The sequence below is a fragment of the Pelodiscus sinensis genome, chromosome 11, assembly GCF_052426305.1.
Source record: "Pelodiscus sinensis isolate ZL-2025 chromosome 11, ASM5242630v1, whole genome shotgun sequence".
NCBI lineage: Eukaryota > Metazoa > Chordata > Testudines > Trionychidae > Pelodiscus > Pelodiscus sinensis.
In genome coordinates, this window is record NC_143062.1 from 26581818 (window position 1) to 26609690 (window position 27873).

The following is a 27873-nucleotide window of genomic DNA, read 5'->3' on the forward strand; positions in this document are numbered from 1 at the left end:
GAACCACTCAGCCTACGTACTAGAATGTAGACCTCTGGAAAACAGGTAGAAGTGTTCCATTTAAGCAAGCTACAACTGCAAGAACAAGGACTAAGGAAAAGAGGATGACAGGGAAGGGGAATACCACATTTTCCATACCAAAAATTCCAGATTAGTGGTCAGTGGGGGGGGGGGGGGGGGGGAGAAGAAGGAGGAGGAAAGATTTCTAGTCCAAGTCACTTGTCAAGGAATGACAGCCACAACCCAGAAAAAAGGGAAACGAGCTCCTTCTACAAAAGGTGGGAGTCACTGGAACACCTCACACAATCCTCTTGCATTCTTTGCAGGACATTAAGAAGTTAAGTGGGTAGGGAAGGTGAACAAACAAGATGAGTTTGACAGCTGTATTTAATTTTGAATCCAATAATCCAGTATGCATATCATCCTCTGAAAATTTAGATACAAAGGAAGCCAGACAGATTTTCCAGGAGATGAATTTTTGGCTCAAAGTCAATAAAAAGGCTTACATAATTTCTTCCTTCTACTGTACAGAATACTGCCTATATCTGGCCTTCATTGCTAGCACACTGCATTTCAGTGTCCTCCTCACTTTTAGTGAATCTGTGTTTCAGTACTTAAACATGTAATTCAAGAATTTTACACTAATTTATACATTTTAATTGGTTGCATATATTAACATGTACTATAAGATTTTTCCCTAAAGAAGCATTACATAATACATGGATACTGTAAAAAGATTTGATTAGTTAAAAGTAACAAGCATTAACAGATACATACAAAACTCAACCTAATTGGACTGAGTGCTGAGCTTGCAATGAACTACAGGTAATCAGCCTTTCCAGTTGCAGCCTTCACAAGGGAAACACAAGACAGTTAAAAGTGTATATCAATTGTACACAGATTACCTGTAAACTGTTTTTCCATTGGACACCTGAAATTAGCTTAAGTTCCAAACATACATAAGAATTTCCATTTTAACTAATAGAAAGGCCTGTTACCATGAAGTGGTGTGATGAGAAAGGATGTAGGGACATGGATGAGTTCTGTGTAGAGGAATGGTCTTACAGTCGCTCATGGTAGACGGGGAGGATTTTGGCAGCTGGAGATGGGAGTTTATTTTGTGTTTTTTTTAAACAGAAGAGGGGCTGTGTGTTTGAAGGCTTAAGTGTGATCGGTTTGTGAAGGACTGTGCTCAACCCCTCCATCTCCATCTCAGCAGCTGCAGGTCTCCGCAGTGGCCTTTGCTCGGTCATTCTTGTCTAATTTGATGGGTTCAGGGAATTCATTGTAAAGCTCCACCTCCGTTTCCTAAAAGGAGAGAAGTCACTAGTTATAGATTTTACTCCATGTTCAGATGCATCTGACTGAAGGCAAGGGCTTAGTGTGGAGCATTACATATGGTAGTTGCAGGGGGAGTTTCTGGAAAGACAACTGTTCTTGGGAGAAGTTGCCTGAAGAGGGAACATCATCTCTGATGTCTTCTACACTCAGGCTGTCTACAATATATAGTTTTCAGAAAGTTTCTGAAAAAAAACTTGAGCATCCATACCTCCTCAAGTGCTTTTTTGCACCACCCCCCCAAAAAACACTACATGGGTGTTTGGCATAGGTCTTCCTCATTTTCAGAGAAAGAATGCCTTTTTGCAAAAGAGCTCTTCTGCAAAAAGGTATGGACAGGGAAGAGGTTGTGTGTGGAAAGAAAAAGCACAGGTGCCCTAGTGGTCATTCTGTGCCTAGCAATCACAGCTTACTTTCAAGAGCACGTCCATGCAGTCTGGACGCTCTTTTGCAAAAGCGCATCACTTTGATGCGCTTTTGCAGCTTGGACACGCTCTTGTGCAAGAAGTTTTGGCGGAAGATCTGATAAAAGCTTCTTGCAAAATAAACCTGCAGTCTAGACGTAGCCTGAGTGTGCCGAGTCAGCATTAGCCACCATCTTTGGAAGGGGCAGATACAGATGCACTGAAGTCAAATTCAGCACATCTTGAAAATGGCATAAATTAAATGCCCCATGAAGTGCTTGGCTTCTGCATGCAGAATTGTGACTGGACAGGCACTAGACATGTCACCACATCATACCTGTTTAAGTGCATTTCGTGCAATTGTCTGGAAAGCTTGTTCCACGTTAATGGCCTCCTTGGCACTGGTTTCGAAGTAAGGGATGTTGTTTTTGCTGTAGCACCAAGCCTGTGCTCGTTTTGTGGTAACCTGTACAGGGAACAGAAAAGAATCACCACCTTTCTGTGAAGAGGGCCCTCTGTGCTGTGTTGGTTGATAAGTAGGTTTAAGTTTTAAGAGTAAGAACACTCTTGAGACAAAAAGCTAGCATTCAGTTTGATCAGCCAAAGCTGCTGCCTTGGGTTGAAGGCCTATATGGTAGGCTTTAACCCAAACTACAGTAAACTTGTTACAGCTGTAGCAAGCATCAGAGTCTCTGCCTAGAATGCAGTTTAACTCCACTGCCCAGTACTTCAGTATCAGTTCACCAAGAACTATGAACCCGGTCTTCCCCCCTCCAGAAGTAGAGTATCAGGTGTATGTTCTCACTACATGGGCAACATGCATGAGAACTACTCTAGGAAACCTGTTTGATGCAGATGTTTTAGTACAGCGATTAACCCTTTGAGGGTAAATAGAAGGGGATGCTCACACCCTTTCAATCCTGAAAGGAGAGCAATCCTCCCCTTGAAGTAGGCTGCAAACACTGTCACAATGGACACCAGTCTCCCCCACCCAGATTACAAGACAGAGCAGCAAAGTTTCCTCCAAGCTAGAGGTGACCAGGAACTGCATGGAGCAAGGCAGTCTTAGATGGTTTACAGCAGCCAAGAGACTGACTAGCACCTGTGCTGCATGTCCTGAATCACTACCTCACATTAAGGATGTTAAGTATCAGGTAACTGACTAATCAAATAGTTGATACAAAAAAATGCATCAACAATTAGATAATAGGGCTTTTGCTATACTCCAAAGGCAAAAGCACTAAAGCTCAGGACTCCCCCACTGATCCCAGGCTCTGTGCCGCTGCTTTGAAGTACCCCCTATTCTCCCACCTTGCTGCCTCTGATAGAGGTAGGGGGAGGAGAAGTGACTAATCAACTAGTCCTTCATATCCCTACCCCACATTTCCTCAGAAGGGGCATAATGTCCACCTCTGTAGAGGCCAGTTGGGTAGCTCCCTGTCACAAGGACCCAGGTTAAAGGTGTTAGCTGCAACTTTTTTTAGACTGCCCTGATTCTTTAGGCAGGATTGAGCAGCCTCTTAAAATTCCCTGATAAGCTTTGATTCAGTAGTTTTCTAGAGAGGTCAGTGCAACTTACTTGTCTGTTTTCTAGGTCAATCTTGTTTCCCAGCACAACAAAAGGGAAATTCTCAGGATCTCTTGGACTGGCCTGAATAAGAAACTCATCCCTCCAGCTGTCTAGGGTTTTAAATGTATTTGGAGCAGTCACATCAAAAACCAGCACACAGCAATCTGCTCCTCTGTAGAAGGCCACACCAAGAGATTGAAACCGTTCCTGTCCTGCTGTATCCCATATCTGCAGAGAAAGCAGAGAGACAGGTTAGCTCAGAAGTTGTTGCCTAGCCCAGACAGGTTTTGAGACATTATATGTCACTGTTCAAAAATGGTAGTACCCAGAACATTTAATCATTCAAAGCTCCTTGGAATTATGCAGTCCTCAGTTTCTCTCAACACTGCCATGAACTGGTTATCAGGGATACTCCCTCCCATCTCTCTCCTCCCCGCCCCTCAGACACTAAGAACTTACTATAAGCTTCTGTGCCAAGAGGGACTTTTCTAAAGGCCTCTGGTTCCTTGTAGGAGGAGAGACTACAGTTTGAGTTGTACCAAATTTCAGAATCCTGTCTCAATTTACAACAATATTAAGAAAAATGTTGAGTGATTTTTGGGATCTAATAGAGATTATACATATGCTGGTTTTCAAAAGCATTCTACACCACACTGTTCTAAGGTACAGGAGTTGGCAGCCACACACAGGCTAGATCTGACCATTATTGAGTCATTCATAAAGTAAGTGTCCCCTAGAGCTTTTCAGGAAGACTTGGTAGTAGATTGAGACTAGCAGCTCTTTAAAAATGGTCGTGTATCTCTTTTGTAAGAGTCACCATGTAGAGCAAGCAGATAGACTATCAGCAAAAGCAAGCAGAGAACTCTAGAAGTGAGCTGTTTCCCTACAGTCTAATTGCTCAGGAATTCTGTGCACCAATATTCCACCATGCAATTCCTTCCCCTTACTAGAAATAGATTGAGCCTGACTAGAAATCTGAGTATCAGAACTTCTAGCTCTTCTGGAAACAGGAGAGTATTCTGAGCTGAGCTGAATTTCCAGCTTGCAGTTTTGTAGCAGGCTCTGTTAAGATGAATTCTGGGAAGTCTGCTCCCTGTCTTGTCTCAATCTCTTTTGTAGGTTTTGCTCTACTCCATAAACAGCAAAGGAGGGGCCGTGCCCGTGGGGAGGGAGAAGAGACGTCAAGCATGATGGCAGTTCTGTGCTTTAACCCATTTGATGTTTAGGTGGACAGGCTGGCCACAGCCAAGCATTCATACCAGAGGGCTACACCCTGGAGTGTCTCAGTGGAACATAAGAGTTTCAATGGATACTTCCCTACTAGAGCTCTTTAGAATTTGAGCAGACTGGATAACAAGAGCATCAGAAAAGAAAATGGAGGGATATAGGTCTTAATACTTCAGAGGGCAAGCCAAGCCCTAGTTGACTATGCTTGGAAAGGGTTTCCCTCAGCAGCTTATTTTGTAGCCTCAAGGATGGAAGGGTTACTGCCTCATCCTACTGATGATCCAGGTTAGTTGCCAGGACCAGAGATTTCACTAGTGACCTAGGAGTTCTGTTCCTGTACCCAGTGATCAGGAATACTGACAGACAGTAAGAGTTAAGCCAACTGTATTCTATTCACCCACTTCCCTGTGGATTTTTTTGAACCATACTGACTCCTGAAGTTCCCTGGGGAGGGGGCACAAGTCAGTGGTCCCCACAAATGTGGGGCAGGACCCACGGGGGGGGTACAGGAGGCAGAGCAGAGCCAAGGCCAGGTTCTTCAGGGAATGGGAAGAGTCTGCTTTGCCTACAGCCAGGCTCCTTCCTCAGCCCCTGCTCTGCCTCTAGATGAAGACAGATCCATAGGGAAGCAGGGGTGTCATAACCCTAAGGGTTGGGCAGCAGCCTGGGGACTAAGGGGTTAACTATCTGCTCAGCCAAAAGAAATGCAGATCAGGATTTCAAACAGACAAAGGAATTTGAGGTCATCCCCCCCCTTGTCTCTGGGGGCTGTTGACTCTCCAAATACTGCAGGGAACAGACATGTCCCTCTCCAAGAAAACTCACCATCTGTAAGTAGGGCAAAGTCTAGATAAATCCATTAGGTTTTGTTTTATGGTTTGGGAATGGGAATCTGAGGTCTGTGCCTTTAGAAGTGGGTTTTCCACTCCTTTGTAACTAAGTTTAGCCCATGGAAGTCCCCCCCATGAGCAGGGCTTGACAAGTAATGTAATCTACTTGCCCGGGGAGAGTAGATTATGACCCGGAAGAGCTGGCACAGAATGATCTGTGCTGGTGCAGAATGGCACGAAACTGCGTGGCTGGCAAGCGGGGCTCGCTGCCGCTTGGCGAGCCATGCCCATGAGTATATTAATTGGTGACTTTTCCATCTAGTCATTATGCCTGTAACAGGAGTATGGTGGAGAGATTTTTTTCCAGGACATGGAACTGAACCAATACAAGGTTAATAAAAAAAATTTGTGGGATCTGCATGCCTCTTACTAGGGGATAGCAGCCCCAGACTGCAGTTTATATTTAAGCTCTTTGGTGAAAAGAGCTTGGGGTGCCCTGTGGTTGGTTTCAAGTGTCCATCCCTGTTTGTGGGTTTAAAACCACTTTGTGGCAGTGGATTTTTATCTCCAAAAATCTAGGTTTAGGATTTTGGGGGAAGCTTTACACCAGAGCCTGGAGAGAAGGTTTGAGGTACTTTTGCAAGCCCCCACTTCTGCATTCATCGTGCCATAGTGGGGAATCAGCCTTGACCAGGGGAGGGAAAGACTACTTCCAATCTGACTGTCCCCAATCCTGTGGGACCCTCCAAGCCAACTGAGGTACTGGAGGAGGTGCAGAGCGATTCTGTTAATGGTACACAGGAGAGTGAATGGAAGAGCTTGTGCACCATTGGTTCTAGGTTAAGAAAGAAACGAACGAACAATTCCTAAACAAAACATGCCATGACCAACCACTGATCATGGCAGTGTTCTAGCTTAGCAACTAAGCACTAATATTAGGCCGACAGGATGGAAAACCATTTTGTCTGGAACTGTTGAACAAGTCTCCCTAACTTACTTTAGGGCCTTACTAGCTGATGGTTAGACTTTGGTACATGACTACTCTGCAGTCTAAACAAAGCAGCAATTCCTCCATGCCTGGCTCCATCACGCACTCTGCCTTCTTCCTCCTCCTCCCACAAAAGGAGGATTCATTCAGTAGGACACTCCTCATTTGAATAAAGTGGTAATAGTAGCCTGCACTAGAGTTCTTAGATCACCAAGGATATTGTCTTCCTTAAGCTAGGCAGAGTGCGTTGGGGGGGGGGGGGGGGGGGGAAGGAAGAGGAATAAATAAGTCCTATTTTGACTGGCTACAGCAGGGGTGGCCAACCTGTGGCTTGAGCCACATGTGGCTCTGATCACAGAAATGCGGCTCAGGGTTATGGGTCATTCAGAGCCGCATACCTGCTTTGTGCGCATGCCTCAGCTCCGAGGAAGAAATGTGCGGCTGTGCCAGTTGCAACTCGAGTGAGATCCAGGCATTGGGTTAGAATGGGAGGGACCTGGGGGTGCCTGGCTGGGGGGGCTTTTATGGATAGTAGTGCACTTTAGCTCTGTGTGTCTAACTGGTTGGCCACCCCTGGGCTACCGTCTGCCTTCAGAACTCTCCAGAGCCATGGCCACAGCTTGAGGCTCTACTTTTGCCTTTTTTTTTTAAATAAAAAAAAAAAAAAAAAAAACACACTTCACCCTAAATGAGACTCTGGTGGTTAAAAGTGGATGGCCAAGAGGTGGCAAATGCCTCATTTAGCTAAGGAGCCAGTAGAGATTTGTATGATTATTATGGCTATGGGTCACCTGCAGTTAATTCAGTCCTGAGCCCACATACAGGACATCGCATTGCTATGAAGAGGAGCACAGAGGGGTTACCTTAGCTGCTTACATTTAGCATGAGTGTGTGTACTTCTGCAGTCCTAAGCACTTGATCTGAGTGAAAGCCTCTCAAGGCAGAAAAATATTTTAAAAGGCAGCTCAGTTGCTACCCTTACCTGCATTGTGACTAGTCTGTCATCCACCATCACCTCCTTTGTCAGGAAGTCTGCTCCTATTGTAGCTTTATACTGGTTACTGAATTTCTTGTTCACATACTGGTTCATGAGTGATGTCTTCCCCACCCTGTAAGGAAAAAAGGGTAATCAAGCAGTACTGTCTGCAGACAGCATTGAGACCCTGGCAGATTCAGTCCAAGTGTTTCCCCTCCAATATGATTAAGGCACCAAGGCCTTCACTCTAAAGTGTTGTCCAGCTCACTGATCAGGCATTTGGTTATTTTAGAAGACACTTGTATTATTCAGGATGGGAGAAGTGACTATGAAGCTCCTGGACCAGAGGGGTACTCAGGTTGCAAGATAGTCTGGGAGCTATGTAAGCTCAGCTAGACCCTTGGATTCTGAGTAGGAAAGGAGGGTAATACTTTTGGAAGTGTTGCTTTGAGAAGTTTGCATATTTCCTCCCCAGTGAGGAAGACTAATAGGGACAAAAATGCATTAGGGTGAGTAGCAGCTAGTGCTTAGAAAAGCAGCAGGGCTTCATTGGCTCCCATCCCCAGAGAACTTCTTGATTTAGACCAGGGCTCCTTGCTGGAACACCTTACCCTCCCCCCATCTCTGCACAAGGGCATCTTAGGAGGGAAATGCAGGGTTGTGGCCAGTCAGGTGTCCAGGCCAGACCAGCAGCAGAGAGAGCTACAGGAAGTCTAGCAGACTGCAGCTAGGGCAAGGCAGCTTTCCCTCATCCCAGAGGACTGGGAGGGTTCTCTATCAGCAGCGTTGGCCCAGGCAGTCCCAAGCCACTCCCCAAATAAGGCTTGTTGCATGTTTTGGCCCCCCTCTCCTCCCAGGAGCTTGTACCAGTTTGAAGATTCTAGTCCTCAGAGGGAAGCACACTGGGTGCTGAGATGGCACCCAAGGGACTCCAAACACAATTTAGATCTTCAGACAAGGGGCTGGCTTGCCACAGAAGTTAGCTGTACTGCTCTAACACCTAAAGTTTTTGCAGGCTATGAAGGGACTTGTGCCTCAACTAGTGAAGATAGCTAATGGAATCCAACATCTATGAATGAGGCAGTTTCAGTGGTATTTCTAGAGTAGCCAGACAACTCTTTCATGTCCAGTGGAGACATAAGACCTTATACTTCGTATAAGGAAGTGGAGATTCTCCAAGAGATACCAGTTTAGATGTCATATGCACGGCCTCAAGGCTGCCCTCTGATCAGCAGCTTGTTGGATGCTGTAGTATAACTAATTTGTTTCTCTGATGAGTTGGGATCAAGTTACTGTTTGTGCAGTATATCCAGGAACAAAAAGCAAGTGTTTGCTTCATTAACAGCAATCTAAAAAGTTTCACAGCCTTGCTCAAGATATCACTTGAATGTAGCTACCAAATCACAACTCTTAAGCCAAACTGAGTACCTAGCATGGAATATTTAATAGTTATTTTTAAAAAGATAAATGCTTTAGGTGACTTCCTGGGAATCAGACTTCAGAATGCAGATTTAGAAGATCTGCATTTTTGCCCTGGAGTTTACCAAGTTTAGTTACAATATTGCCAAAGCTCCTGCAGTAAGGACTGGAAGTATTGGTAGATACTGAATTGCAGGGGGGGGCACCTCTTGTCTGCCGTGCCATAATCGAGAGAACTCCTCATCTCTCGTCAAGCTTCAGTGCGGCATGAGACTTGAGCCTCGGGGGGGGTGGGGGGGGGGTGGGGAGGAGGGAAACAAACAGGGACCTCAGAACAAGGGGCAGTCAAGTGTTTGTAAAGTCAAAGGCAGCATAGTAGTCAGCTGCTTTCTACAACCTAAACATCAGAAGTATTGGAGTAAGATGGACACTACCACTGAGAGTCTCACATAAGCATTTGCGAGCCACATTATAGGACTTCAATTGGACACAAATTGTTTACATGAAGTTAATAAAAGGCTCCTCCACTTACCCAGAGTCTCCAAGGATGATGACTTTCAGCAACACTTTCTTCCTAGAAGTCATCTTTCAAACTGAAAAGAAAGATTAGTTTCTCACATTGTATGCAATCACTTCATCACCTATAATGAAGTCAGTTACCATTCCAGGTTAACAGCTCAGAAGTCCTGCAGCTGTTTAAATTAGAAGTGTTAAGGCCTAGTCCACTAGTCACTTCTCTCCTTTCCCCTCCCCTGCCACCTCTATCAGGGGGGGTGTGCATGTGGAGGGGAAAGACTTCAAAGGGGCAGCACTACACAGAGTCAATCCCCAGCTGATCCTGGGCTTCATGGGGAACTGCCCCTTTGAAATGCTGCCCTATTGAACAGGGGATGCAAAAATGCATTGACTATTCGATTAGTGAGTTACTTGATACTTAATATCCTTAGTTTAAGTATTAGAGCAGGGTGGGTTTAAACACAAAAAATCTGGCCTGCCAAGCATGTCTCAGGCCCACCCAGCTGATTAACAGAGCATGAATAGAGACAGCAGCCTGTGTTCAGCTGCTTCCTCCTCCCCTTTCCCCTGCCTTGCTCAGTCCTGCAGCCCAGCTACTTCCAGAACACTCCTGCTAGCTGTGCAGAGTGGGGAGAGAAGGACTGCATGCTGAAGTCAGAATGTCCAACCTCTGTACACCATCTCTCCAGATCAAGGGTTCAAGAGCAGGGAGGCAATGGAGCTGCTACTTACCAACCATGCTTCAGATTGTAACTCAGAGGGAACAGCCTGTCTTGAGACAGTGCCCTGTTTAAGACTTCAGTATTCACACTCTTCCCCCCCCCCCCCCCATATACCCCATCTCTGCAGTTCAGGATAGCTTTCCCCATCTTAGAGACCGTGTGTGGCTTCTCAAATCTAGTAGCCAGCACACACAGGCAACCTCCCATGTTTGTGAGAACAGTCTGTGGCACATTCACACTAATTCTCCAGCCTTGCCCTTTCTGGGGAGGGGCCTGGAGCCATTCTGTGACCATGTACTGAGACTCATGAAATGCCCTTCCTCCCCCCTGAAAATTCGTGAAAATTGCCCATCCCTGCATTAGAGGGAATCCATCCTGTGTGCTTGAAAGTTTTAATGCAATCAGACTTCTGCATTGAAGTTTTAGAGTACAATTAGTACTTGGCTGACCAAGTTATGCATTGGTTTAATACTTTGCTTGCCCTGTATACCAAGTTTGACATACAGGGGCAAGCAGATTGTAGACTGAGCAACAGCTTGCTACATTTTATAAGGCTGTTCTAGACACTAGCACAAAATGACTCCCCTGACTTCAGAGGCATTTAGCTAAGCTTGTTTACTTTGTCCATCTAGGCAGTGACAGATCATACCCCAGAGCAAGTTCTGCAATAGTTGCCTTTTGGAGCCACAGTAAAGTTGCAGCATTCCCATAAACTGGAAGTTAGAGCATCCATATCTAGCAATGGCTGTGAGCGAGCAGACAGGAAGGGATAGTGCAGAGCTTAGCTAATGAAGCCCTCCTCTAACTGGTGTCATTGGGCTACTTGTCTCTGCCATGTCTCATTGTGAAAGCAAACAGTACAGATTAGCAGGATTTAGAGAAGTGTTACATGGTCTAGAGTAAGGGAGAGGATGACATCGAACAGAAAGAGAACCAGGATAGAGAGCTTTACCAATACCATTCCTGGAAGGGTGTGTCACATGTTTTCGACTGGAATAGAAATCACTATGGTACATGCCAGGGCACTAAGCAATGGAAATCAATAGGTGCAGCAGACTAGAAAAAGTGGCTGACTGCTTTGCAAAAAAACTGTTAAATGTCTAACTACAGTTATTTGGGCACTTTAAGGGACTGAGCCTTCCAGCATAGCCTAAACAGGGATACTATTTTAGTAGCAAATTCTACAGTGTTCCCATTTAAACACTATCTACAGCAGCCTGAAGTGTGCGCTGAATACAGCTCTGCATAGACAAGCTTTATATCTGCATCTACATCCAGGAATGTGGATATAAAGCATAGATCTGTGGATTTTCAGGACTCGGAGTATTACAGATCAGCAACACCAAATTTTGCAGCTTTGCAAGAGGGATCTGTCAGAGGCGGCACATCTTAATTTGTTTACATGCAGAAACTTTTATCACTGAGCACACTGTGAAGGGATATAGTCCTGCTATATTCTGACCTGGGCATTAAGCCAGTGTCCATTCTTTAAAGACTGCACTCATTGCTGCATGTGCCTGAGCAGCTGGGCCATTTATTTGTAAACATGAATAGACAGCTTTTAAACAGCTATTGCTAAGCCATAGGGAACCCATCCAAGTTCACATGTGGTCAGTGACCTGTGCACTGAAGCCTTTTGGGCCAAGTTTGGTGTTGATCAGTGCATTACTGACACTACTACAAGCAGCTCAGGGGAGCAGGAAAGGAAGAGTAGTGACAATTGCACTGATCAAAATTCCTGTGCTTCATTTATTGTTCAGAGCAGGTAGAGCTGTTATTTATTGGGTTACAGATCTGCTTTGTAATTTCTACAGTGACTGGAGGAGCTGCTCTGGTATACAAACAGGAGATTGTACAGCTGAGCTTGACATCCACTCCCAACTGTGCCTGCTTCTCCTTAGTCTCTCCCCCCCTTGCTTAGGCCACAATTCATGTTTGTTCTAGAGTAGGGATGTTAAATATTGGTTAATTGAATAGTCAATTAACCTCAAATTCTTATTGGTTTCTTTACTATTCTATAGCCCACTTCCTGGAACCCAGAGGTGCTGCAAGATTGCCAGGTACTGGTCCCAGCTGCCCCTGTCTAGACCCTCCCTTCCTTCCTCCCCCCCATGAGTACCCTGTCCTCTGCCCCCACCAGCACTGTCCCCAGCACCCAGCAGCATGCTGTCCCTGGCCCCAGCAGCCTGCCACCCACCCCAGGACCTGGTCCCCACCACTCCTGCCACTCACCCTACCATCCACTGCAGGACCCTGTCCCCAGACCCTGCTAGACCATGTCCCTGACCTCAGCATCCTGCCCCGTGCCAGCATCCTGCCACCCAGCAGCACCCTCTCCCCAGCCCCAACTAGCACCCTGCCCCCCCACCAGCACAGTTGGGACCACATTAGTGAGGCTTGGGGGATTTGGAGGTTTTTTTGTATCTCACTTGTGTGGCCCCATGACCCTTGGCTCAAAACAGGTTCCCCGCCCCTCTCAAAGACAGTGTCGACTCAAAAGGTTTTAGCATTTAAAAATGAAGCCTGGCCAACATGCTCCCAATTGGGGCCAAATCCCCATCTCACTGCAGCATCATAACACTCCTGCACCACCTGACCCCAAGTCTGAGCTGATCATACATTGGAACCCTGTCCTGAGCCTCTTACATCCCTAAACTCCTGCATCCCCACATCCTCAGTCTTCTGCCACAACATTCCTGCATCATCCACACATCATAAGAGTGTCCTGAGCCCATCATACTCACAGCCTCCTTGCCCCTCTCCTATTCAACCTGAACTCCCACACCCTCACATCCACAAGCCTGTGACTTGTTCAGCACCCCAACCATCCACCTGAGCCCAACACTCCGCAGCCTAGAGCCACCTCTGAGCCAACATCCCCTTCTCCTGCATCCAAATTCCCTCCCAGAGCTTGCACTTAACTCCTTTCCACACCCAAATCCCTCATTCCCACCCCAGAGCCTGCACCTCCTGTCTCAACCCAGTGAGAGTGTATAAGGGGTGGTTATAGCAAGTGATGGAGAGGAGGGGGCCCTCAAAGGGGGAGGAATGATTTTCATCCATTGGTGGGTTCCCTTTTTTGCTTTACAAACCTAGGGGGTTCCTTGACATTCTGAAAAGTTGAAAAGGGTTCCATGGCCAAATAACTGGGAAATGGTGTAGACTAAGCCCAAGACAGACAGCAACATTCATTTCTGCTCAAATCTACCTAGTGGTAGTCTAAACAAAAAGTCTTGAATGCTGGAAAAGCCTCAGGAAGTTCCCCCTCCTCCCAGACTACTAAAAGCCATACTGATTTCTGTAGTGTTTTCTAGTGCTCCCTCAAACCAGAACGCCACTGTTCCTTGCCTGGCTAGCCAATTCACGTGAAGTTGTATCATTGGCATCTCTTGAAAAAAAAAAATCAGAACTCATAGGATGAGTTTGACTGCTATGGAACTATCCAACAGCTGTTTTAACTTTGTTTAAAGACACCCCATAAGTGAAAGTTATTTTGAGAGGCCAAGTTATTTGATCATCAATTGGATGGACACATGCAGAAAGACAGGCCAGTCCCTCAAAACCATCAATAATCCTTATAGTAGTCTAAGGTGTAAATGTACACTGTGATGATTCTGCCTTGTACTACTGGGAAGAGGCTATATCTCCCCAGACCAGGGATTCTCAACCAAGGGTATGGGTATGCAGAGGTCTTCCAGAGTAATACATTAACTCATCTAGGCATTTGCCTGGTTTTACTACATGCTACATAATGAGCACTAGAAGTCAGTACAAGTAGAATTCATACAGACTTCTTTATACGGCTCTAGTTTAGGACTGAAAAGCACAATGTTTATATTCAATTGGTTGTGTCTAATTCTAGAAGTGAATTATTGAAGTGAGATGAAGCCTGGGGTACACAAGATAAAAATCAGACTCCTGAAAGAGGTAGTTTCTGGAAAAGTTACTAATGTCATTCTAGGGAAGAGGCTTTCAACAGAAAGGGCTGGATGAACACAGATGTTACAAAGACATGGCCAGACAGCTGTTTGTGTACCAAAAAGGTGGTTTTAATCCTAGATCTTACTGGTTTTAGATTTCTTGGCCACCCACAAAGAAGTTTCAGTTCAGAAACAAATGCCGTGTGTGCACATATCCTCAATTCCAGGTGGACTGACCTGCAAGTTGCAGCTATTTGATGTGACTGTCAGCCACCCATTCAAATGCTTCATCTGAGAGGAATGGGACAACTGGAGGACAAATGGGGAACACTCACTCTGGCAGGTCAACAGCACTGTGCAACTTACATGCAAATAGGTTTTGGCTGCTTGGGACAAAATAAGACCAGCTACTATTCACATTGGGTTCCATAAATGTGAAATTCTTCCCGACTGACTCTTCTAGCTCTGAATCCAACTATGACAGATAGTCTGATTTGGTACCAGATGTCAACTGTCACTGAAGCTCATCTAGCCTTGGTTATGGATTTAATGGAGGTGTTTCGAGACAGCAACTATGATGAAAGTCTTGAAAACTCAGAAGCTGAGGAGAATACTAGAATCAGCGCCAGCAGCAATCAGAATGAATTAACTCATGTATTTTATGACAATGTGAGGATGGTTTTACCATATATTTTACTAGTTGCACAGTAAAATTCTAACTTAATTTTAACATCACTGCCTCCAATTAAAATATGCTGCTTTTATCAGGTCAGTCAGGTCTTCCTGTACTTTCAGTAAAAAAAGCGCCAAACAAACCATGTATAACATGCAGACAAGTAGAGCCGGGGGTGGGGTGGGGGGGGGGGGGGGAGAAGAGAGGAGTGGGAAAGAGAAGAGGCAGGGAGGGAGGGAGGGAGGAGGGGTTTGGTCAAACTTTGCATAACCTGTGGGTTATATGCTAGAACACAGTTGACACCCTGGTTGACTACTATCCAATAAGCCAATGCTTATGGGTAATTGACTAGTCATTCACATCCCTAATCTTGGCCATATCAGCAAGGCTAACAGGGCAAACACCTCTGCTCATGTAGGGGAATACTATGGTATCTTTGACCAAACAGATTCCCAGTAGCAGAGTAACTGAGAATCATGCCATGTTATTAGAAGTTAGCATTTCAGTAAGCAATACATGTGAGGTTGTGTTGCAACTCCTCCATTCCAGGAGTAATGGTATGGAAAACACCTTAGCCTACCCCCTCAGCCCCATCATGTCACATTACAATCTTCAGGTGGTTTTGTTTAGCTTGAGTATCACTTCAAGAAATGTGTTAGACATTTTGCACAAAAAAATTGTCATTAGTATCTTTTATTCTGTATCAGTGTTTAAGTTAACTGGACACCCATGGTACTGAAGCAGTGTTCAGTCACATTACATGATGCAGTTTCCTACTACTGCGTTCTAGAAGAGACAAGTTATCCAGAGGCCTGGTCACCTTCCATGAAATATTGTAAACAGACATTTTTAGCAAGAAATCTGTGTAAGCAGGTAGCTGAGACTGCAGCTGCTCATGAATTTAATATTTCAAGTTGATGGGTTAACTGAAGCGCCCTTTTCTATTCTGAGGTGTGCTGTCAGAAGTCAAGTCCAATGTAGGTTCAACACATGCCACTCATTGCAAATTGAGGCCTTTGGTGAACAACATTACATCTGAAGTTCAGCTGTTCAAAAAACAGCTACCATCAAATCTAGTTCTGATATCCAGTGTGAAATGAACAATCTTGACCTCCACACATTGTGGCAGGATTCAATCATGTTAGGTGGTTTGTGTGAACCAGAGGAGTTTGAGATGAAGCAATTTAGTGGCTGAATTAACTAGTTGCTTGTTAAACATTAACAGCTAACCTGACCCATGCTTTTGGGATGAACACGATCCTTTATGACCAATCTAGTTTATGCCATAAGTAGAGTTTAACACAAGAAATCTAAGTGAATGAGCAGATTGTGGTGATATGATTGATGCAGCTGATTGGCATCTCAGTTAAATATTAGTCAACAGAATAAGCAAGGCTGTAACTCAGACATTAGGGTCAAGGAATGTTTGCTTGGCCAGAGATCTGAGTCACCTGTGCATGCAGTCCTATTAAGTGGATTATAGGCTACCTTGAGAACATGGTCTAGAGGTCCACAAATCAAAATACTTCTTGCTAGCATGTTAAGGAAATACCTTCCATTGATCTGTAAGTACCCTTCAGGCATCATCATTAGAAGTTACCTGTCCCATAAGGGAGATCAAGTGCGCCATTAGAATTGCATAAGTACTGTAAAGATGAACATTTCTTTAGGAGGTTTGAGTTGTTCACATTGAAGTTAGTTAATATCTGTTTGGATGGTGAAGTGCTCCTTAAAAATCAAGTACTGTTTCCCTATAATTTAAGGAACACTTCACCATCCAAACAGTTGTTTTAGACAAAAACTACCTTGCTGGGAACAGCCAAGAGATGAGAAAATAGCCTCCAGTGTCTTTGAAATATACTACTTTAAGACAAACAAGAACCTAGTTCCATCCTGGATGAGCTCACTACCTTCCTCTGCACCTCAGAGGATGCCTCCACTAGAGGTGAAAAATCCAGTTTAGTCAGTTAAACTGTTTATGTTGTTTAACAGCATGTAACAAGATCTCATGGGCAGAGAGCTGCTCCAGACTGGGCCACTGGTTAATAGATTACACCCCTAGCCTCTACTAGGCAAATAGATGGTATCTTCCCATCAGATCTGTTAGTGCTACGATCAGATGCATGATAAATTCTCCCAAATTATAGGCATATTAATAGCATTTTAAGTGAACTGTGACAAGGACACTAAGTCCTATTGAAACCAATTAGGACTTGAATAGACCCCTTGATGAGAAGTAGAAAAAGATATCAAGCATATTTGCAGGAGATTGATGAAGTGTCACCAAAAGTTAAAGAACCTTAACTTAAACCTATGGGCCACATTTTAACTGAGTATTTCAGAGATCATCAACACTGCTACCCATCCATCTTGTTCCCTTTAGTGCGCTTCCAGATCCCAATGAGTGGGAGAACCAGTCCCAAAAGAAGAAATAGTCAGCCTAAGGAGAAGACTGAAAATAGAGAGCAGCCAACATCTTGTTCAGATTAGACACCTCAGGATTAGACACTCAGGGATGCAAATGAGCAGCTAGCACTAGTTGACCTGTGAGAAACTGACTGATCAATGTGATCAGTGTACTTTTTTGGGGAGAGATGATTAAAAACTACTCTGCAATCTTCAGGTGGTTTAGAATCAGTTTCCAGACATCTTGAAATGCTGGTAAGCAAGACATGTTAGTGGGAGGGTTTATTTATTAACTAGAGGGTGCTATGTTGACTCAATAGCCAGAAAAGATGCAATGCAACATGCTAAATCTTAGCTTTTTCAAGGGTCCCAGGGGGATTACTTGCAAGTAGCTAGCAAGTTCCTTGGGGAGAGGGGGGCATGGAGTATTCACATTTACTTTAAAATGTTCCTGCTTTACCAGGAAGGGGCTTGATTCACTATACTGTTTCGATAGTTCTGAGAGATGGTAAATAATTGTATACAAACATTGGTACTTGCAAAATCATAAATGGAACTGCTATACAATACCAATATACAAATATTAAAGTTACATATTGAGACTTTCCTGTACAAACACATTAAGCTAGCTTAATTGGGGAGGGAGGACAGGGAACACAGGAGAAAGCAAGCAGGAAAGCAACTTACACCCCCAGGAGAACAGTACAATGGCTTACTTCCAGGTGCCAGGAGTTGCAAGACTGCTTTGCTGGGCTGGAAGACTAGAGAGCAAGAGGACAAAGCAATCAAAAAGCCACCTTGGGAGAAGAGTGTCAGTTGTCATCCACTGTCCATAAATAGCCTCAGGGAGTAGCTGAGTTACTCTACAGGATAAACTTAAACAAAAGATCTGGCAGCACTTTATAGACTAAAAACATGTAGATGGTATCATGAGCTTGTGTGGGCACAGCCCACTTCTTCAGCCTGACAGTCTACTAGTCAGGTCTATCAGATTAACTGAGATGTTAAGTAGATAAAGTAGCCCTGCATATACACTGACTTTAAGATCCACTTCAGAAGCAAAACATTTTGGAGAAACTACAGTTTAAGAAGGTCAAGACATGCAAAGATTAAAAGAGCTGCATGGGGGGACTGAAGCTGTGGCCTAAGAGGCCTCAAGGTGAAGCCTATGGATTAATCAGCTAGGAGATCAGAGCCCTGTAAGTGACACCTAGGATTTGAAGTTTACAGATTTGGAGGACAGAGCCTGAGATTAGTTAAGCTTTATCTACACTGCACAGCTTTTAGTGACATGGCCATGTCACTAGAAGTTTGGCAGTATGAAGACAGTTCCACTGTCAAATATGACAAATATTTCCACCCCCTACAAGCAGCGGGTGTGTTGTTGGAAGAAGCACATGTCTTCCTTTACAGTCAAAAGGTTCACACTGCCACTTGCCTGGGCAAAATTTGTGTCTGAGGGGGGCCTCTCAACTTCTGAGATGCTTAGTCGAGTTTCCAAAGTTGTGAAAGATTTAGAACCAAAGTTATACAATGCCTCAATTTTATCTTCTGCTACCCTTCAAGTATAGCTTGGCTGGGTTAACTTTAACTGAGCACAAATATGTTAATGTTATTTCAGAGTCAAACAATGCTGTACTACTGAGTAACAAATGTTTAAAAATTGAGGATTAAGAATAAGTGTCAGAGGCCAGAGATTGTGCAATTCAGAAAATGAATTTTTATGCCTAGCCACTGAATGGAAGATGCTGGATCCCCTTCCCTATACACTGTGGGACTCATGTTCTAATCCTCCTTCTGCCTGGGCTTTATCCATCATCCCCATCAGCCCCCCCTCCCCAGTTTTTAATAAAATTTGTTGATAAGTCAGGCAATAAACAAGCTTATAGCCTGTGACCTATTAAAATAACCAAGACAAAAATCTTAACCATATGGATTGTGGACAAGTGAAAGCGTATGCGCATCTGGCAGTCTGAGGGACATTAATCTAAAAATCAGATCTTGAGGTTCAAGTTCAATAGAAGTGTTTGCAAACAGGAGAAATCTGGAGATTCTATAAAAACTGCAATACTGAAATGAGAAGTGAAATTGACTAGTGATTTGTCCACCCAAGAAACTAAATATGTAATCTGATGTCTTGCTAAAAAGGTAAAACTCCCATTTACAGGCTAATGTAGGCAGGTGTCCATTGGTCAGGAGATTTGTTTCTATATGTCGAGTCAGACTGCTGACTACATTTGTTTCCTCCTGGCAGTGTTTTCCCCTACTCCCATCGCTCCCTCTCTTTGGTGTCCATAGGAACAGTGCTTGGCTCAGGCTGTTGCACAGCCTGAGATTACAGCATCATGTGTGGGCTCAGCAGGTTTAATCACCTGAAACTCCTTGTGGAAGCAAGTGCTATTAAGTCAGCCTTGCCTGATACCCACAAAGTTCTTGACTGTGATCCTTTGGTATTAAAAACCAAGCCTATGAAATTGCTCCTTCTGAAGAGTCATGAACTTCCCCTATTTTATCCCCATCCCTATCCTTGATCCCCAAAAGGACCCGTTTAAACCTAAATTTCCTAACATCAGCTTCCTCACCAGCAGTGTCCTTTCACAGTATACTGCCATGCTGGCGACATTTTCCTCCTGCTCCTTAGTCCTCCCCCAGAATACTGAATGAGATCAAATACCAGTGAAATCTTCCATTTCTCCCCCCCTCCCCCCAATACCTTCTTTGCTTCAATGGGTATTGTACAAAACTCTTCTCCCTAGTACTTGAGGGAACAGCTTCCTACAAGATGGCATTTCTGGATCCCAGGAGACAAGGCTCTGAGGCAGGGTTACTGTAAATGGTGTTCTCTACGCAGGAAGATTTACCAGTATAAATCCCATGTGGTCACTTATTGCAATACAAGGGTGGCCTTCTTGGGTTTAGCTTCTTCCCCACAGACAAAACAGTCACTCATACTGGAATAAGCACCTATGTGGGAATTATGAAGGTTAAACTGTTTAACTACATACTTTAGCTTGATCTAGTAGTATTACTTCCTCAGATGGACAAGCCCCAAAGGTGACTGAATCAAGACCAAACACTAAATTAACTTCAGAATTGAGCCCTTATCTATTCTCAAGGATGGATCTGAGATGTACCCTGAGAACTGGAGAACCACTGGGTCTTGCTTACACTACTATTTATTACTACCATATAAAATAGGATAATCCCCCATTCCTTTCTAGATTAGGTAAGGCTGCAGAACCATACCTATTTTAACCCTCTTGCTTACCCTACACAAGACATTAGTACTCACCACTAGGGATGTAAAAGTAGTCAAAGTAGACTACACGATAAGCCTAGGCTTATTGGGCACTCTGCTTGCATATCTCCCCCTGCTGCCTTTATATCAAGGCAGCAGGGGAGGAGAGAGCAGGAGCTGGGAAAGCCATCTTAAAAGCTGGTTTCCCCTCAGTGCCACCTCCATGGTTGTGGGGGGTGGGGTGGTGTAGAGGCACTGTACCTCTGCCACTTAAAGGTAGTAAGAGTCTGGTGGCTTATACTTGAAAGGCAGAAGTGCAGCATGAGACCTGGCACGAGCAGTGACTGAAGCAGTCCCCACACACACTGGATCCCTGACTGCTGCAGTTCTGACTTAAGTGTAGTAAGAACCTGGCTGCTGTGCACCCAGCTCCTACTACATTTAAACTACATAGCCACAGCAGGGGTAGCAGGCATCCCACCTTTTAAATTAGTTGAGTCATTGTAGAAATTCCATCAACTATTTGATTACCTGATTAATCACAATTTAACGTCCCTACTCACCACCTGACATTTTATTCATGTCAAAATGAGTTTCCGCTAGAAGAGGTTAACTGTAGGAAAGTTTGAGTTGAGGGCTGACTCCAGAGAGAATTGGGAGTTCAGTGTTCAACGTGTGTTGCAAAGTGTAGCCTCTTGATTGCTTCACTTCATAGTACTTTAACAGTGGAAGTATTACAGAGGAAAGTTCTATTTAACCTCTAGGCTACAAATAGCAAGCACAGTAACACCCATTTGGGCCTCCTCATGACACACATGAGTTGTCTATCTTAAGAGTAGCATTCAACCATAGATGACTGGAGAACTAGAGTAGTGAAACCTGACTGCACAAGGTGGTGGCAGGGAGGAAGAAGAGTTATTCCCCCTCACGCCCAGTTTGACTCAGGCCCATGAGTTTATATATTTGGACTGTTCAAGGGCAGAGAAGTCTCCAAAGGCTTTCCAAGAAAGCCTCAAAGACATTACAAGGCAGACATTACGAAGATCTGATCATTGTTCCCAAAGCAAATAAAGTGCTCAGACCCACCAGCGATGAACACTGACAGGTCTGGGCACTGACTCCTCATGTTACCTTTAAGTCACTCACCATATTGCCCCCCCCCTCCAAAAAAAATTACAGGAGAGGAGTCTGTCTAGAAACAAGTGTATAATTTACTAGTGAGTATTTTCCTTTAGTTTCCTCTACTTTGGAGTCTTACTTCACAAACTGATAACATCGGATGTAGACAGCACATTAAATTTTGTCTACCCTTGCTGTATTTCATGTGTGTTCTACAGAAGTCCTGCTCTTAGTCACTTGAACAAGGGGAATTACTGTAGTATTAAGCCAGAGCTAGGGGAGGCATAATATTTAGTTAAATGGGACTTGATTGAGACCCAGCCATAACAGAAGGCATCTTGTTCTTATCTAAGAACAAATAGCTAGCCACTTCTCTTCATATTTGGTTTTCTTCTTTAAACAGTACAAAGACATGTTATTAACTATATCTAAGAACCTGTACAACAGATACTGATAATCAGGGCTCAACAAACTGTGGCGAGAGCTACTCGCCATCCTACACCACACATGCACCAGTGAATGGGGTGCACTGAGCGACCGGCTGAAATCTACACTCCCAGTTTGTTGAGCTGCTGATTTTTCTGGGAGAAACACAGCCACTATTTGTCAGCAATGCAAAAATACGTATGCTCCTCAAATCAAGAGGAATTTCAGCTATTACTATTAATAGGGAATGAAATAGTGTGCATGCATCAAATCCTAGAGAAAGCTACAAGTATAGCTACAAAAAATGTTGAATTAGTCACTCCGAGGATCCCCTGAGCAGAGAGTTATGGATTCTCCTAGGACTCAGATGACTAAGCCTGGGTCAAACATTTGCAAGAACCTGAAAACTTTCAAATATCAATGCCATAATGTGGGGACATGCCGCTAGCAGAGCTGACTCCCTGTTGCAGTGCAAGAGGCTGAAGACAGGCAGCTGAAAGTGTGAAGTGAGATATGTACCAGTTTCATCTTCTGGACCTGTGTCTTATGCCTCCATTATCTGTGGTGAGGCCCTGTTACTCAAAAAATTGGTCTTTAGCTACTGGCAATGTTGCAGTAAGACACAGAAACTCAACTGCTATGACGACAACTGTCCGAGACAATTTGTTGCCATAAAGAGTTAGGTAATCAACATGAAAAAGCCCTTGATGTAAATGCACAAGCAAAAAATATTCATGCTTTTACCAAGCCCAACAGCTCATAGGAGGGATATATGTTGCAGTTTTGTACTAGATTTACTGTACTTGTCTCACTTGAAAGCTGCATTGATGAAGTTCGTTATACTAATAGCTAGTGCTCCCTAAGAATAGGTTCTCCAGGGACAAAACCCAAGGTCATGACATTAGCTATAAACTAGTACTTCTCTTACCTTGACAAGCCTTTCCTTACCATCACTGAGAGAGAGAGAGTGTGTGTATGTGTGTGTATATATATACACACACACACACACACACACACAAGCACTATTTGAGAAACACCTTGCCTCATGCATGGAACTTCATTCCAGGCGGTCAAAGCGATGGAGCAGTCTCACAGGAACACCAAGCTAACAGCAACAATGACATCACCAAGTCAGATCTTTACTGAGCAGAAAATGCAGCAACAAATTGAACCTTAAGAGCTGCTTGCTCAAGAAAGCACAAAAAAAACAGGTGTCTGAATTAGAGATCAGGAAAGGAAAAAACCTACCATGATGAACGATATCCCTACACTCTATTTTCTAAGCAGCATATTGCATTAATGTACAAGCATGCTGTCTTGACTAGGTTTTGAAATGCACTTGTTTGCAGGTCTAATAAATAGAGATGTTAATTGTGTAACTGATCACAGGCTAATTGATAAGCCTGGGCTTGTCTGTTAATCCTATGACTATGCACTCCCTCTTGCTGCCTCTGTATCAGAGGCGGCGGGGGGGGGGGGGGGGGCGCGGGGAGAGAGAAGGTGGAGGAGCCAGTGCTGGTGGCTTGAGCACTGGCTCCAGTAGAGCCACCACCCCCATGCTTCTGCCTCTGATAGAGACAGCAGTGTGGGGGGGTGCAGACAGGGACTGGTACATGCAAGCCAGCTCCCTGTGTGTACTGGAGCTGCCATTTCCCTCTCCCCCCCCGCCGCACACTGGGGCAGCAGGCAGGAATCAGTGCCCAAGGAGAGCCAGCTTAAAAGCCTGCCCCCATGTATGGACATGCAACAGTGGACTTTGTGGTTACAGGTATATCTGTGTAAACAGTTAACAGCCCTACTAATAAGTCATGCTTCCAACTGTTTTAAAGATGTCATATGGCAGCATTTTGCTACATGCTAGTAGTAGCTTATCAACAGGACTAATTTAACACTTCATGAGCCCTGTTCTTAAAAAGTGGAAAATTAAATTTAGTCTGATGAGAGGCAGATAAGACAGACCATTGTTTTAGAAGACCAAAGCTAGTAGCCAGTGATTAAGAATACAGTGTTGTGTTTAGACTAGAAATCAGAATGTTTTACATGTAGCATATTCACATGTAAAGGGCCTGTTCCTCAAAGATTTTCCTCCAGACAGCCAGATTAGGGCATAGTTTAACTGAAGTCAATGCCTGAAAATTAGTACTACCACTGAAACACATACTATGTTGTCTATTGTGCACTGCCATTTATGCACTATGGCTTCTGTCAATCATGCAAGTTCAAAATCTTGTACCTAAGCTACCACTATACCAGTGATTGCACCACGCTTCCTCCTCTCTTGTCTCTTGACGTTTCCTACTTTGGCTGCATAATGAAAGCAAGTGTTTTAGGGAGAGGTGGGAAGAGTTACTTTCTGCAAGTCACAGCCCTGAGATTTTTTTTTAAAACAATTCTGCCACTGGTAATGTGACCCATTGATAAGATGCCAAATTTTGCCAATAAAGCCTGAAGTAGACAGCCTTATTTAGGATAAAGTCTATATTGTACATTACAGTATAAAGACTGCTTTTACTACAGAATAGTCCATCTAGTTTGGAAAAACCCCTTCAGTTTACCCTATCATTGAAAAAAATGACAGTCTCCCCCCAACAGAAGCAGTTAGCTAAAATGTCTCCACTGACCTATGGCTACTCTGTATGTAACGTCAGCATATTCTCCACCTCCTACCCAGCTATGTTGGCCACGGCTATGCTGGACTTTTAAGATCTTGACCAGGCCTGTTTTCTTAAGGTATGTTTGTTAAAGATGTGCAGTTTAACAAAGTGGATTCCAGAACAGCCTTCTTAAAATAGTGTATATTTTACAGAGATTGGGCTTTTGACTACAGGCTGAAGTTTGACATCCTGCTACACAGCAATCCACTACCATTCTGGAGGATCAGTAATTCTCTCATGTAGTATGGTGGCATCCTTTGCCATGTTCCTTAATCTTTTGTTTTAGATCAGGCTCTGTAGGCCACCTACTTTGAAATGATTTGGGATTGTCAAATCAACTGCCTTAACAGTAGTGAAGTGGGCAATCTTATATGCTCCCTATATAATGGGATTTTTATACCACTCCAGGGGTAATATGTTTTTAATGCCATGCAGTGAAACTATCTACAAATATTCTGCAGTCACTGTTCAGCTCTCCCTAGAAAACTCCCCTCTTCCCCAAAACAGAGGCACAGTCTTATAGTTTCGAATAAGAAAGGACTTCCCCAAAGTCATGTTTTGCCCATAAATTTATTCTGCTGACAGGTAAATCTCAAACAGCATGAAACTCTTATAAGTTCTGCTACTGAAGTTCAGAGTCCAAAACCACTCTTCTCCTTGGACATTTGAGTGCAGTCCAAAAGCAAATAGGCTTAAGCAACAGAAGCCACTTTGACTTACCAAAAAAGAAAGCTATGGAGAAGCTAGTTAGAATTGTATTTCAGAGCAGTCTCAATGTGCCCAATTATATTAGAGTTCAAGTGTTTTAAGCCATGCTTTACAATATCTATTGTCCCGCCTTAAGCATCTTTGTAGATTAGTTCTCTAGAAACAAAAACAGTTATATTGAGTCTGAGAAGCATTTCCTGACCTAGCTGATAATTTAGGAAGGTTTTTAGATACTAGATTCTGCAGCAGATTAGTGGAGAAAACTGTACTGCTGTAGGGCTTCTTGAAAGCAGTTCTGCTTATTTTGGTAATTACAGTTTAACCCAATCTTGTACTTTCTGTACTAGAATATAACAGCACATGTAGAAGAGAAGTTTGAGATTACACTTTGAATGCCTAAGAATTTATTACATTAGGAAATAAGTCATAATGAAGACCCTTTGAATTCTGAACTTGATCCACCAAATCTAGACAAAGTATTATTAGTTTGTGGATAGCAAGTCATGTGTTTAGTCAGCTGCTGAAGTCACAAGGGAAAGACAGAATGAGAGTTTTTCCTGACTGAGGGCATGGCATAGAACCACAGATTTAAAAAACAGTGAACACAGTAGTCTACCTACTTTAAACAAACTTCATTCCAGATTATAAAAGAGTTGCACTTCAATATGGCTGCCTGGAGAATATTAGCCAAGAAACTGTTTTATCAAATACTTCAGTCTGTAACTGAAAGTTTAACAAAAAAGTAGGACTATTGGTTTTTTTTTTATTTATCTAAGGTGCTGCAGATGGTATGAGCTTTGGATATGCCCACAAAAGTGCATAATACCATCTGTTAGTCTCAGGTGCTGCAGGACTTTTTTTATTTTATTAAATGCTAGTGGTCTTAGTGGCAAACAGGCATTCCAAGTTAAAGCCATAACCAGACAAATGAAGTCAGCTAACTCTAGTAGAGCAAGCTGGGTCACGTACTTCATAATCCCCATCTATATTATCAGGTGTAAGATGTTGACTTGCAATTTGCATAGCACAGAAGAGTTGTGTAGTAGTGAGTGGTGTAGTAGTGGACTGCTACTATTTGTTACCTATGTTCCAAATTGTTAGCGACAAAACAGATCTTAGCATTGAACTTCCTGCTTGTCTGGGAGGAATTTGTAAAACCTTGTGTTTATTTACATGTTTGCCCATGCAGTCCTTCATAGGTTTAGCAGCTCTGTTCCACCAGGACAAGTTTTTGAAGAATCATGAAAGACAAAATTAAACTTGGCCTATGACTCAAGTTTATGTCTTACCTCAAGGTTGTAAGAAGTCAGTATAATCAGAACTATTTTAAAATACAGCTAAACCAATACATCACCTCTGCTAGCAGTTAGAAAAATATTGAAATCCCTCCTTAACTTAGCTTTTTAATTAATCAGAATAGCAATGGTTAGCCTTTTTAAAGGCATAAGAGCTGATTACAGCCTACAGCATCTTAGCATCAAATTTAATTCTTCCCACTGACTCAGTCCTTATGCATGCAAAGAAGTTACTTGCGCAATAACTGCCAGTCTTTTCAGTTGCCTATGTTATCCTGTTATTAACTGGACTAAGTGCAGTCTGCTAGTAAGTTAATTATATCCACTGAATAATATTTCAAATTATAGTAGTTTTTTCTGAAAAAAAAAAAAACTTAGGGATATTCCTAGCCTCTAGCTGTTCTCCCCCCCCCCCACCCACCCCCATTCTTCAGAGTTTGCATAAACCCAAGCACAAAAGGTGGGTGACAAATCTCCATCAGAAACTTTATCATTTCTACTTGAGCTCTTACTGATTTTCATATCAGGTCAATGCACCTGACTACAGGCAACTAGAGAGGCTGAAGGAATGGCCTCTTCCTTAGAAGAAAACATCCACATCGACCAGGAAAGCTTTATATTCAAAACATCAGCTTTTACTAGCTACTCTGAAGCATTATGAAAGCATCATTGTTACATATAGATGAGGGCAGGAGGAAAGAAAAATCTTAAACCCATCCCAATCCTTACACACAATGCCTCCCTAACTCAGTGAGCTCTCAATGATGCAAATCCCACTAACAAGGAAGAGCCCCATTCTCTGGCACAGGATAAGACACAAAGGAACAATTTTCCGGGTCCATCAACGCCTCCTCCCCACCCCATTTAGTCCCCGCAACTGGAAAGAAGAGGCCCCTCCTCACAGAGCCGCTCCCCCTCCTACTCCAACAAGGGAGGAGCCCCGCTGCCACCTCCTCCTAGAGCCCCTCCTCTCGCTTTAGTCCCAGACACCGGGATCTACTACCTCCCCCTCCTCAGGGGGACTAGGGTGGAGCCGGCTGCCTTTTCCTCCCTCCCCCAGCCTCAGGGCACTTGCGAGAGCAGCTGCCGCCCGCCGGGCAGCCTCCTTCGCAGCGCCGGGCCTACGTTCTCCGCCCCCACCAAGCAGCTGCCCACCACGCAGACCCCGGCGAGTGCCCGCTACCTCCGCCAAGCCACAGACCCTTCCCCCCCCTTCGCCCCCGCCCAAGTCCCGAGCCGCCAGGGGAGCAGCAGGCCACAACCCAGCCCAGGGAAGGAGAGAGCCCCACATGGCCAAGCCTGCCACTCACCGCGCTCAGCAGCCCCGCGACACGAGCTCCAAGCCTCGCTACCTCCTCTGCTGCCTTCGACTCCGCTTTAATGGGGCCAAACAGCCTCCCTGCTTTCACTTCCGCCTATCCCGCGCCAGCTTCCGGTCACGGGA

At 44.1% G+C, this 27873-nt stretch overlaps 1 protein-coding gene across 1 annotated transcript; it reads right to left on the bottom strand.

The window, feature by feature from the left end:
* Positions 1-369: 369 nt before the first annotated feature.
* Positions 370-27873, bottom strand: RAB7A (RAB7A, member RAS oncogene family). The gene is made up of 6 exons (XM_006130878.4): positions 27740-27873; positions 9285-9345; positions 7340-7466; positions 3322-3540; positions 2080-2208; positions 370-1308 (listed from the first exon to the last, which is right to left on the bottom strand). Exons 2-6 carry the CDS (start codon positions 9335-9337, stop codon positions 1213-1215), a joined length of 624 nt encoding a protein of 207 aa, XP_006130940.1. The 5' UTR covers positions 9338-9345; positions 27740-27873; the 3' UTR covers positions 370-1212.